This window comes from Mobula birostris, chromosome 32, assembly GCF_030028105.1.
Source record: "Mobula birostris isolate sMobBir1 chromosome 32, sMobBir1.hap1, whole genome shotgun sequence".
Taxonomy (NCBI): domain Eukaryota; kingdom Metazoa; phylum Chordata; class Chondrichthyes; order Myliobatiformes; family Myliobatidae; genus Mobula; species Mobula birostris.
The window spans coordinates 22,731,765-22,744,618 of NC_092401.1; the positions used below are offsets into that span (position 1 = coordinate 22,731,765).

The following is a 12,854-nucleotide window of genomic DNA, read 5'->3' on the forward strand; positions in this document are numbered from 1 at the left end:
CTCTCCGAGAAAATTTTTAACGCAAACTATACAATACAAATGGTATTAGGGCTGGGGAGAGTTATCCAATGTCCGCACCTGAAGCTGGGCATTCATGACACCAACTCAAAATTAACCATTGTAATAACAGACATATTCAAAACATTCTCTGCAATTAAATATCAGTGCGGTATACAGCATTGTAAAACTACATTTAGCAAGCAGGTCACTCCCCTTATCCCAACATATAAACTGGCACAAGTATAAGCTGAATAAACAGTGTCAGTATATCTACTCCCCTTTGAGTGCATTATTCCTTTCCATGAATTGTGCTGCTTCCTTCGGGTTGTCATAGACTATACGCGCTCCTCCATCCTGATGATAAATATAGAGCCTAGTCGGGTACCGCAGGGCGTTCTTGATTCCTCCATCACGCAGAGTTTGCAGTACATCCTAAAAGGCACGATGTTGAGTCATCACCTCACTGGTATAGTCCGGGAAGATCAAGACCTTGTTTCCCTTATGCTCCATGGGTCGTAGTTTGCCATGGCACAAGATCAGCTCTTTCACTTGAAAATGGTGAATGCGTGCCAAGATGGTGCGCGGCTTGGCACCGGTGGCCGGATTCAACTGGAGAGAGCGATGTGCACGGTCAACGTTAACCGGGTGCGGGAAATGCTCTACCCCAAGCAACTTGAGAATCAGTCTGGAAACAAATTCATTGGGATTACCATCCTCCTCACCCTCTTGAATCCCTACAATCTTAATGTTATGTCTCCGGGAACAAGCCTCTAAGTCAAGCACTTTAGCTTGGAGCTGGCTGTTTTGTCTCATTAGCTCTGAGTATTTAGCTTCAAGCACTTGCACGCATGCTTGGAGGTCACTAGCGGTTAGTTCTTGATTAGCCACACGGGCTTGTAGATCGGCCTATGAGGCCACAAGCGTCTGGAACTTGGTCTCAAAAACATCAAAGCGGTCGTTAATGCCGCGCAGAAATGACTGAGAGATCTCCTGACCTAATTCCTTGCACATGGCGTAAGTTTTGTCCGGCGGTATCTCAGACGCGGAGAAGTTATTTACAGGCCTGTTGTTAGCATTAGCACTAGCTCCGGTAGTTTGGCAGTCAGCGGTCTTGGCTTTGTTTGCCTTCAGCATTGTCAAACTTTTCCATACACTTAGTTTAGATAAAGAGAGTAAGCTCACACTGTTGGCCCATGAATAAATAAAATAAGGTATAGTAGTAATTTTATCGAGGCCTCAGAGGGGAAAACTGAGCAAACACGTCTAATCCATAAGCATGCACACTGACGCCACCCCCTCCCCTATTTCCATCTTTAATGTCTTTATTTTTCCCTTTCAGGGTTTTTTTGAAGACCCTGCCCTGCATCCCTGACTTCGGATCTTTGCAGGAATGGGACCTTTTCTCAGGGTTTCAGCATGCCAAGATTTTGGCCTGAGAATCTGGCTCGAAATCGGAAGCTTAAGATCTCGGGGCTCTGGAGACGGGCGGATCGAGGGTTGGTTTCACAGCAGGAGACCCGTGTGTCGTCAGGGGAGTTGGGATATCTGCTGTGGGCCCGAAGACCCGGGATCTCTGCGAACTTCAGGCACAGAGCTCGAAAAAAGTGATGTAATGGACTTTTAACATCGTAAACCAGTGGGCTGTTGTTATGTCTCCCTGCTCGCTGGGGGAAAAAATGGAGACGCCTCCTTCTCCCTTACCTGTGGTATGTTGAATGCCGGACGAAATGTGAAGTTTGTGGGGTAACTGCAAGTCTGTGTCTTTGCTATTGCTTTGCTCACGATGAGTGCTCGATGGCAGTGCCGATACTTGCTTTATTTTTGCTGGTGGGAGGGAGGGGGGGGGATTGTTGCTCGCTGCGCTTACGCGCATGAGGAAGAGGAGCTCGGGGGGGATTTTGGGATTCTCATGTCTATCTGTCGTTCATCCTTTGGGGCACTTCTCTGTTTTTGTGAATGTTTGCGAAGAAAAAGCATTTCAGGATGTATATTATGTACATTTCTCTGAAATTAAATTGGACGTTTGAATTTTTAAATACATATTTCTTATCATAATTAATTGTATATTTTATGTATTGCACTGTACTGCTGCTGCAAAACAAGACATTTCACGACGGATTTCAGTGACAATACACAGGAATCTGATTCTGATGGAGTCGTGCATTAATGACTGGGTGTTACTGGGGTGGATAGCTGGCAGTGGGGAGGTGCACTGGATGCCCATAGCTCTACTCAACTTTAATGTGGCCCTGAACCCGGATTGGGGTTGATCACATCTATCTCAGTCCCAATAGATTTCCCAGCCCCTCCACTGAATGGGCTCAGAGAGTGACATGTTGGTCCATGTGGGAATCTGGGATGCAGGATTGTAGTAGTAATGACCACGGGAGCTAAAACTGTCAATCAGATTGGACTCAGTCCTCAAAGTTGTATTGCATGATCTCCTGTGTCCAAAGGACCTGCCTGGCCAATAAATTCTGTCCCTGTATCTAAAAGTATCTAGAAATAACGATAAAACAAAGAAAGCACCAACGTTTACCAACCACGTGATTTACACAATGCAGACCCTATGAGTTAATACTTTAATTCCAAGAATATCTTCAAGACAATCCTGGAATATTGATGACACCCACACAGCCTTGTGATTAATTCTCACTTTCATGGTGATATAAAGTCTGTACCTTCACAAAACCTTCCTGCAGTGAGGCTGGCTGTCACTGGAGATGCCTGAAACCCTGCAATGTAGTTCCACAGGTAGGAACCCGATGTGTTGTAACAAGTTGTGAGAGGGTGATACAGAGAGGCTTTGCACTCCTTGGTATCTTTTACTCGTCTCTCACTTTGTTGTGGACATAGGCGTGGTTGTAGGAATTCACATGGGCCAAGCTACACCTGAACTTTGGTGGGACACATGGAGGAGTCCTTGCTTCAATCCTGTCCAGACCATCTCAATCAACCCTTTCTCCAGTCCATCAACGATTGCATTGATGCTGCTTCCTACAATCATACAGAACTGAGAAACGTTATCATTTTTGATGCCAAGCTCCAAGCTCCTCTCATCTTTGTGTGGTCCATCGTTGACTATTCCCCTCCACATCCCCATGGATTACTCAGACCCTCACTGAACCTGCGCTGAGAGGGTGCCATTAGACTGTGTGAGAGTTTGGGAACCAAGTTTGCAATAGTAATCACCATGCCAGCTAGAGTTGCCTCCTCCAGTCACACCTGACCCTGGACAATTCAGTATTCTGTTTCTTGTTCCTAAAGGAACATGACTGGTCAATGAATTTATTTCACAAACTCTGAAATATAGAATCATAATACAGCAGAGAAAAAGATCCTTTGGCCCATCTCATCCATGCCAACTACAATCAGCTATTCCCATTTGCTTGTCAGTCCCTTTTGCCTTCCCATTTGAACAAATCATCAGATTTATCAAAGGAAACAACAGAAAAAACAAGGATAACTTCCCTACCTCCCACAATGACTCCCTTGTGCAATTTACACAGGACAGAGCCCATTAAATTCTTCTTTAGTTGTGGGACTCTGCAGGAGAATTGTAGACAACTGATATCCTCAATCAGTTGGGATTTATTGTCCATTTTCATGTTGAGACAAAGTCCTTACCTTCACAAATTTTCCCTGCCGTGAGGTTGGCGGTAGCAAGTAATGCCTGAAACCCTGCGTTGCAGTTGCACTTGTAGGATCCCATTACGTTGATGCAAGTTGCATGTTTGTGACAAGGTGAGGACTTGCATTCATCGATATCTGTGTGAACAGAGAAAATCTCTCTCAACAGTAAACATGGATTGCTCCCTTTTATACCTGGGCTCTGTGGGTCGGCATGGAGTAACTCAGCACTGTGTTGTCTAATCCAGAGAAGACCACTGCTGGAACAGAGGATTGAGTGACTATTCTTGAGAAGGAGCCTTATGGTTTGAGAAAGAAAATCAGGTGAATGGAGTTAAAGAAGAGCGGAATTGACTTGAGGAACCAAACAGCTGGTCACCTGTTAGAAGCCGGGGTGGTAACTACCCTGCTCTCCATTCTATGGGACTGTCGATAACAGTGTTGAAGGTCGGCAGCAACCCTGCCTTCTGTACTGGAGCTGCTTTTCATTGGACGGGAGCAGAGAGGAAAGAGGACTCTCAGTGCTCCATTCATCTTTAACATGACTGTGGCAAGACCAGGTTTAGTCACATTTAAATTTCAGTTCATTGCCCACTCTCTCCCTGAATCTGCATTGGAAGTACAGCATTGGAAATACTCAGTAGGTCAGGCAACATCTGTGGGTGAGAAACAGAATGCTGGGAGATTCCAGCACCATCCCTGGTTTCAGATTTCCAGCATACTCTACTCTGCATCCTGCATTTTATTTTACTTTCTCTCTAACTGCGGTCATTCATCCACTACCTGGATGCATTATGTCTCCTTTAACAACTTGGTCTCACCACTCTATCAGGGACACACTCTCTTGTCTCATTTTCTCATTTTTCTAGTTTCTCCTTCCACAGATGCTGTTGGATCCTCTGAGCCTCCCCACTTCCTCATTTGGGATCTCCAACTTCACAATTTGCAGTATTTAAGCCATAAGACATAGGCCCATTGAGCCCGCTCCATCATGGCCGATTTCCCTCTCAACCCCATTATCCTGCCTCTCCCTGTAGCCTTAGATGCACTTCCTAATCTATCATCTATCAACTTGCACTTTAAATACACCTAATGACTTGGCCTCCATGGCCATCTGAGGCAATGAATTCCTCTGATTCACCAACCTCTGCTAAAGAAATTCAAGTGAGTACAGGCCTAGAACCATCAGACGTCCCTCATACATTAACTGTGTCATTCCCAGGATCATTCTTGTAAACCCTCTCCATTGCCAGAACTTCTCTTCTTGGATATGGCATACTGTCCCAAGTAACTAAAGGGAATCCTGGCAACATTCACAATTAGTTTTTGTTCTTTCAGAGTTCTCCCAAACAGGACCAGTTAATCAGAGTGTTATGAATGATGTTTATGTCATGCTATGTGCCTGTGATGATGCTACGGTAAGACCAAAAGACATAGGAGCAGAATTAGGCTGTTCGGCCCATCGGGTAAGTTTTACATTGCACTAGTGCATACGTACGTATATTTGTGAATATTACAATACACTGAACTTTGATTTTGAGGTTGATCGTCCTGGAGATTGGCAATTTGATCCTTATTCTATTTCACGGTTATTTATGGTAATTACCTTCACAGCTCCTCCTTCCATTGGAGCCAGTCTTCTCTGTCGACTGAAAACCTGAGCTGCAGATGCAGTTGAATGAACCCTCTGTGTTCTGACAGGTTGCTTCATGGCCACACGGAGTGGAATTACATTCATCGATATCTGTGCAGACAGAGAAACACCTCAAGGATCTTTCGACTACACATTAGGGTCCCTTCACCCTTCAATACTCTCTCGGGTCCTACTATTCATGGTATATATCTAACCTTTGAGATCTCCACCGTCACACTTATCAGAGTTAAATTTCATCTACCACTACCCTGCCAAGACTTCCGTGCAAACTCCTTACAGATCGCACTGGAAATGAGCTCCAAACTCTGACACCTTGAACTGTAATAGTGTCGCACTAACCGCCTCTCTACTGTAGTGCCTCATAGAGTCAAAGAAAAGTACAGCACAGAAAAAGGCCTCCTCATGTTTCCCTTAAACTTTTCACCTTTCACCCTTACCCCATGATCTTTAGTTGTGGTCCCACCCATCCTCAGTGGAAAAAGCCTGTTTGCATTTGCCCTATCTATAACCCTCAAAATTGTGTTCAATTCACAGTCTCTAACACATTCACAACTAATAACCCAGTCTTAAAATTCATTCTTTCATAGTTATTTAAAGTCCTCACCTTCACAGTCCTGATTGACTGTGTTGTACCCTTGCTTGCATTGACACTTGTAAGAACCAACTGTGTTCCAACAACTTTTGTGAGGTCCACATATAGTAACATTTTCACATTCATTGGTATCTGTGTAAAGAGGAAAAATTCTTTACAATTGTAAACATTTTGCTCTCCATTACAAGTGGATTCTACTGTAGTTGATGGAATTTAGAAAATAACATCAGGGGTGCCCCAGTAGTGTAGCGGTCAGCACAACGTTATTACAACTCAGGCTATTCCGAAGTTCAGAGATCAATTCTGACACTGTCTGTGAGGGGCTTGTACATTCTCCCCAGGAGTGTGTGGATTTCCTCCAAGTGCTGTGGTTTCCTCCCAATGCCCAAAGATGTACTGGTTGGTAGGCTAATTGGTCATTGTAAGTTGTCCTGTGATTAGGCTAGAGTTAAATAGGGGGGTTGCTGCAGTGTGGCTTATTGGGTCAGAAGGACCTGTTTCACTCAACATCTCAAATAAATGAATATTTTATTTAGAGATATAGAGTGAAAAATAAAATAAATTGTATTTCTGATCTTTCTGATGTGTATTTAATATCTCAGAAATATTTGACCTGTTTGTAAATATATTCTTTGATGAAGCATTTTGTATTCATTTAATTAATTCTGGGTTATTTGTAAAAAAATAAAAGTATGTGAATGGCGTACGTCATCATGCCACCACATCATACTCGCACATCTCACTAAAGTATAAACAAAACTAAACGTACATGAGGTATCCTTGGCTCAGAGTAATTTGAGTAATATTGTAAATATATTGTTTGACTAAGTGTTCTGGTTCATTTAAACAAAACTAAATGTACATGAGTTATCCCTGGCTCTGGCTCTGTGGTTTTGCTTTTAATTCGTTTTATGTTTTGGAGTTAAAAAAAATAACACTTTCTCATTACAAGGTGTTTTCACTCACAGAACTGCTGTTCACTGGATGTTCTAGAGTCTGTCGTGTGTGAAAATCCCAGGAGATCAGCGGTTTCTGAGATACTCAACCCACCCTGTCTGGCACCAACAATCATTCCACAGCCAAAGTCACTTACATCGCATGTCTACCCCATCCTGATCTTTGGTCTGAACAACAATTGAACCCTTTGACCATGTCTGCATGCTTTTGTGCATTGAGTTGCTGCCACATGATTGGCTGATTGGACATTTGCATTAATGAGCAGGGGTACATGTGTACCTAATAAAGTGGGCACCGAATGTACATTCATTGAAACCATTAATTGGATTGTATCACCCATTTAAACCTCAACCAAACTCAGTCACCTGAGGGAATTTAAAACTCACCGAAACATTTGTTTTGTGATGGTTCAAATTGATGACCTGCTGGACAGTTGTGATTTTGGGACAGAATGTCTTGGAACATACCACAGCACAAGATAACTAGAAGAATGAAAATGAAGCAGTTAGACTTTGGTTCTGTCATTGTTACTCCTTCCCTCCTGGAACACAACACCCCAATACTGAACATAACCAGGGCTGGTGACAACTATGGGAGGGAGAGAGAGTTAATAGCCCCACTTCCTGAGCTGGGCAAAACCAGTCTTTGGATTGATGGCATTGATCACAGGAGTGTCTGTGCTTTGTTCTCAGTGACCAAAATCCAGCCACCGGTATTGACTTCTGACACTGGTGTCCAAAGCTCACTTGACTCCACATCACCTGCTGAAGTTATCTGCACTGGTTCAGGAGGCTGATAGTTAAGGGTAATAACTTCCTGAACCTAGTGGTGTGAGAACCAAGTTTCGTCTTCTTTTTGCACTTTGGTTGTTTGTTAGTCTTCGTTTATATAGAGTTTTATACAAATTTTGCTGTATTTCTTTATTTTCTTGCAAATGTCTTCAAAAAAATAAATCTCAGGTTGGCACATGGTAATATATACCTACCCTGACAAAATATTTACATTGAACATTTAAATTATAAATATTAACTAATATGCAAACAAGGTGTTATGAGATAGTATTCGTGAGTTCGTGGACATTTCAGAAAACACCTGGATGGTGAGATACAGGAGCCTTAGGTCCCACAACACCAGGTTCAGGAACAGTTATTACCCAACAACCATCAGGCTCCTAAACTACCATGGATAACTTCACTCTCCTCAACGATGAACTGATTCCACAACCTATTGATTCATTTTCAGGAACGCTACATCTCATGTTCTCTGTATTATATATTTACTTTTTTATTATTTGCATGATTTGAATTCTTTTGCACTCAGTTCTTAGTCATCCTTTGTTATTTATAGTTTTTCATAAATTCTATCGCATTTGTTTATGTTCCAGAAAATGCCTGCAAGAAAATGAATTCCAAGGCAGATTAATGACATATACTACAATCATCACAAGTAATTGTCTATAACTTCTCTTTGGATTTGGAGGCAATTCGACCTGGCAGACCTGTCAACAAGAGAGTGGAAGAGTGTGAAAGGTCAAGAATAGGCCGAATTGAAGCCACGGGGTCCAGGCACCAGACGGTATCGAACGACTGAACACAATGTGCGGATGGAGATTTACAGGCTGAATCAAGCAGGCGAAGTCCCGTGTATCCATGTGGCAGAACCCATTGTTCGTATGGAGAGTTAAGTACTGGGCCAGATTGAAAAGGTCAGGGTGTCGAGGCTTGGGGCGAAGTATGAGCTGGTTCTGATCGCTGCTCCACAACGTTTCCTTGGCTCTGCGCTGGACTCTGGGACTCTCTTTACGGACTTCAGTTCAGAAACGCTATTTGTTTGCTGTTATTGTCTGCATGATGTTTGCTTTACATTGTACGTTGGGTGTTCCACAATCTTCTTTGTATGGGTTATTTTATTCTTTATATGTAGTTTCTTTGTTTCGTGGCTGCTTATTGGGAAATAAATCTGAGGATTCTGTAATGTGTACATACTTTGGTAATAAATGTACTTTGAACCACCACGCTGGCAACACATTCCATTCACCCAGCAATTGTTAGAGTCGGAATAATATTCATCCCCAACCATTATTTAGATCAAGGATGAAATGGATTTGATCAGAAACTCCAACTGAATGAGTGCAGGGAGTTGCTCATCCACTGTGTCACAAAGCAAATGTAGAGAGACAGGGCAGGAGAGGGCTAAACACAACTTAAATCTCCCTCTATATCAGGAGTTCACAACTGGGGTCCATGGACCCCTCGGGAAAAGGTCAGGCTCCATGGCATAAAAAAGGGTCTGGAATCCCTGCTCAACACTACCCCATCAAATACTCCCAGAGCAGTGACTACGTGGGTTAAATACAGAGTAACACTCCCTCTGTGCCATCCCATCAAACATATTCTGAGCAGGGATATCATGGGTTAAATACATGGTAAATCTCCCTCTGCAATGTACCACAAGCACGTCTGAGGCAAGGACACCATGGGGTAAGTACAGAACGAAGCTCCCTTCACATTGTCCCAAAAATATATCATGGGCAGAGACAACATGAGTTATATACAGAGTAAAGCTACCTCCACCACATCCAATCAAACAGATGTGAGGGAGCAGACCAGAGGCTGAGGTCTGGGATGGAATTCCTGGAGATGGGCACAGACTGAGACTCTGACTCAAGCTGTAAAAGAGCCTGTCCCGGGACAAAGGCACCAGGGTTTGAAGAGTCTGCTAACAGACCTGCAGCTCATAATGTACTAAAACTCATATGCAAGGTCCCAGATAATTTTGTTCTGTGACTCCCTCTTCTAACTGGTGAGGAAATGGTGGAGGCTTCCTCACCAGATCATGAAGATATGCTCAATGACAGCCCCTCCTGCTCATAGAAACATAGAAGATAGGATGAGACCATTCAAGCCTTCAAGCCTGTGCTGTCAGTATGATAATTATAGCTGGTCCTCCATCTCTGACCATTTTCCTTCTCTGTTCCCAGTCAAGGATCCAGAGGAAATAGGAGACTTGGCCTGTACCTTTAACAGAAATGTTCTCGCCTAATCAATCCAGCCAGGATGCACACACAGTTTGTACGATGACCTTCCAAACATTGGCTCAGATACTCCCGAACATTGGTGGAACTGACCATTGTCCTCCACCAACTCTGAATAAGATCAGTCACCAGGGCAGGCCAGGATGACCTTGGAGATCCTCAGAGATTCTGGAAGCAGGCATTTGGGAAAACCATGTGACTGGGTGGATATCCCTCTCGTGACAGTGGGTGCTCATTGCCATGTTACTCACTTGTGTGCCAGACAGAAGCCATTCAGCCCATCCATCCCACACTAGCTCCAGCAGAGCAATCCCATCTGTCCTGCTTCCCTTCTTATTTCCCTGTTTCCTGGCAACCTTCTCCCTCAGATGCCCATCAACTTCCCTTTCGTTATTTTGTTCTTTACCTACACTAAGAGGTAGCTTACAATGTAAATTAACCCTGTATATCTTTGGGATATGAGAGGCAACTGGAACACCCAGAGGAACATTTACAGGAAGAACATTGTGAAGTCCACAGAAAGTACCTGAGATCAATACTGAACCTGGGTCTGCTGACTCTCACTTCCTCAGAAGCTTGAGTTTAGTCTCCCCCTGGGTCATGTGCTGGCCCATGCAATCCACTTTAAACAATACCATGAGTTCATGGCTGGTCCTTTCAGGGTGACATCCATTCTGTCCGAGATCTGGTCCAACATTCTCAGAAGGCTGGTCCACTGATTTCCTCTCCCTCTTCAACCAGGAGAAGATGTTCAAAAGGATGGGCAAAGAATACTTTTACTGGGCTCTGGACTCATTCAATTGGCCAAGGAACAGAGAACAGGCCTTTCGGTATTTTGTTGAACTAATGAAACCAGTAACTAAACTAAACACTTCATTTCTACGAAAACAATGTCCATATCCATCTCTGCTTATTCATGTGCCTACCACATTCCAGGTAACCCCTACCTTGTGTTAAAAACTTGCCTCGCACATCTCAATTCAAAACACCCCCCCCACCATTAAAAACACATCCTCCAGTATTAGAAATTTCAACCTGAGAGAAACATACCAGCTCTCTGTTCTATCTCTGCCATTCTAATCTTATCAACTTCTATCTGTCCTTTGCTCAGCCTCCGCCACTCCAAAGAAAATAACCAAAGTTTGCGCAACCTCTCCCTACCACACACTCCCTCCAATCCAGGCAGCAGCACGGCAAATCTCTTCAGCACCCTCTCCAAAACCTCATATCATTCCCAGACTAGAGCGACCAGAACTGAATGCAATCCTTCAGTTGCAGCCTAACCAGAACTTTACACAGCTGGTAAACTGATCAGTTGATTTATTAATTTCACATTAAATGAGTTCCAACAAAAAACTTTGTTATGCATGTCATCCCTACACATCATTTCATTAGAACAGTGTTTTGAGGTCGCAGGAGGGAAAACAATAACAGATTGCAGAATAATGTTAAAAATATCATGCACTGACTGGCAGACAATAAAACACAAGGTCAAATTAGGTTGATTGTTAGATCAGGACTTCTTGTTATAATTTCTTTAATCTTAAACTCAATTCGTCAAAGGCAAGGCAAGCATGCTAATTGCCTTCTTTACCACCCTATTAACCTGTGCAGACTCTTTCAGGGAACAATAGACTTGGACCCCAAGATCCTTCTGAATATCAGCATTGTTAAGGGTCCTGCCATTAACTGTGTACTGTCCGTTCACATTTGATGTGTCAAAGTGCAATGCCTCACACTTGGACAGATTAAACTGCATCGGACATCATCCTGAACGTATCTGCTACTAATTAACAATTTGTTGGGTTTTGCACAGTGAATTTTTACGTATCTTGTTTAGTGTGTTTTTTTCACTGATTCTGTTGTGTTTCTTTGTATTCACTGTGAATGCCGGTTAAGAAAATAAATCCCAGGGTTGTTTATGGTGACATATATGTACATTGATAATAAATTTAATTTGGATTTGAATTTAAACTTTCATTTATATTCTGCTGTAATCTTTGGCAATCTTTTACACTATCCATAACAACACCAATCTTTTTTTGAATGAGCTGCGAACTTACTCACTCACTCAACCACATTTCCATTAAAGTCATTTCTATATATCATGAACAACTGAGGTCCAAGCTTTGATCCCTGTGGAATACCACTGGTCACAGACCTGCAGTCAGAATAACATCCCTCTACCACTACTTTCTATGATCAAGTCAACTTTGAATCCAATCAAATCGCTTGGGTCTGTGCTCACTGGAATTCAGAAGAATGAGAGGAGATCTTACAGAAACATATAAAATTATTAAAGGATAGATTAGTCAGAAGCAGGAGAGTTGCTTCCACTGACAGGTGGGACTAGAATTAGAGTACGTAGCCTCAAGATTTGTGGGAGTAGATTTAGGATGGAAATGAGAACTGCTTTTACCAGAGGGTGGTGAATCTGTGGGATTCTCTGCCCACTGAAGCTGTGGAGACTACCTCAGTAAATATATTTAAAACAATGTTGGATAGATTTTTTCAACCCTGCTGAAAAAAGGGGGTACTGCTGTAGAACTGGAAATGGAAAGGAATGGAGAAGCAACAGAAATATAATGAGAAAAGTTAAGGGGAAGGGAAGGGCAGGGAGGGAGAAGAGTGGACCAGGGACAGAAAGAGAAATATTCCAGAATTAACACTTACCCAGAAGAGGCAGGCAGCTGCTCATGTTGCCGAAACCCATTCTCTACACACCTCGCCCTTTCTCGTGTCAGCTGTCACTGTAAGCTTGGGGTTTTATACTCCGTATCACACTGACTCCACGACGGAGAAGGAAATGAAACTCTCTTCCTGAAAATGTCTAAAGGCAAGAACCTGATGAAAGTCATAGCCCAAGACATTAACTCCTTATTCCCCTCCTTAAATGCTGAATTCCTCCTGCATTTTGTGTATGTTAGAATGTATTTTTAGCATCTGCAGAATCTCTTGTGTGAAGTTGGGCATCGTGGGGTTGTGGC

The 12,854-nt window shown here is 43.0% G+C and overlaps 1 protein-coding gene across 4 annotated transcripts in view; it reads right to left on the bottom strand.

Annotated features, from left to right (window-relative positions):
• The window catches only part of LOC140191200 (adhesion G protein-coupled receptor E3-like), a 94,973-nt gene extending 82,370 nt beyond the window's left edge, over nucleotides 1-12,603 (bottom strand). For all 4 annotated transcript variants that reach the window (XM_072248364.1, XM_072248365.1, XM_072248363.1 and 1 more), the window contains exons 1-5: nucleotides 12,541-12,603; nucleotides 7,220-7,315; nucleotides 5,889-6,008; nucleotides 5,237-5,374; nucleotides 3,628-3,768 (exon numbers count right to left, since the gene is read on the bottom strand). In XM_072248364.1, the coding sequence (XP_072104465.1) occupies nucleotides 3,628-3,768; nucleotides 5,237-5,374; nucleotides 5,889-6,008; nucleotides 7,220-7,315; nucleotides 12,541-12,580 (535 nt within the window). In that variant the 5' untranslated portion in view covers nucleotides 12,581-12,603. The remainder of the gene's footprint in view (nucleotides 1-3,627; nucleotides 3,769-5,236; nucleotides 5,375-5,888; nucleotides 6,009-7,219; nucleotides 7,316-12,540) is intronic.
• Nucleotides 12,604-12,854: the final 251 nt, after the last annotated feature.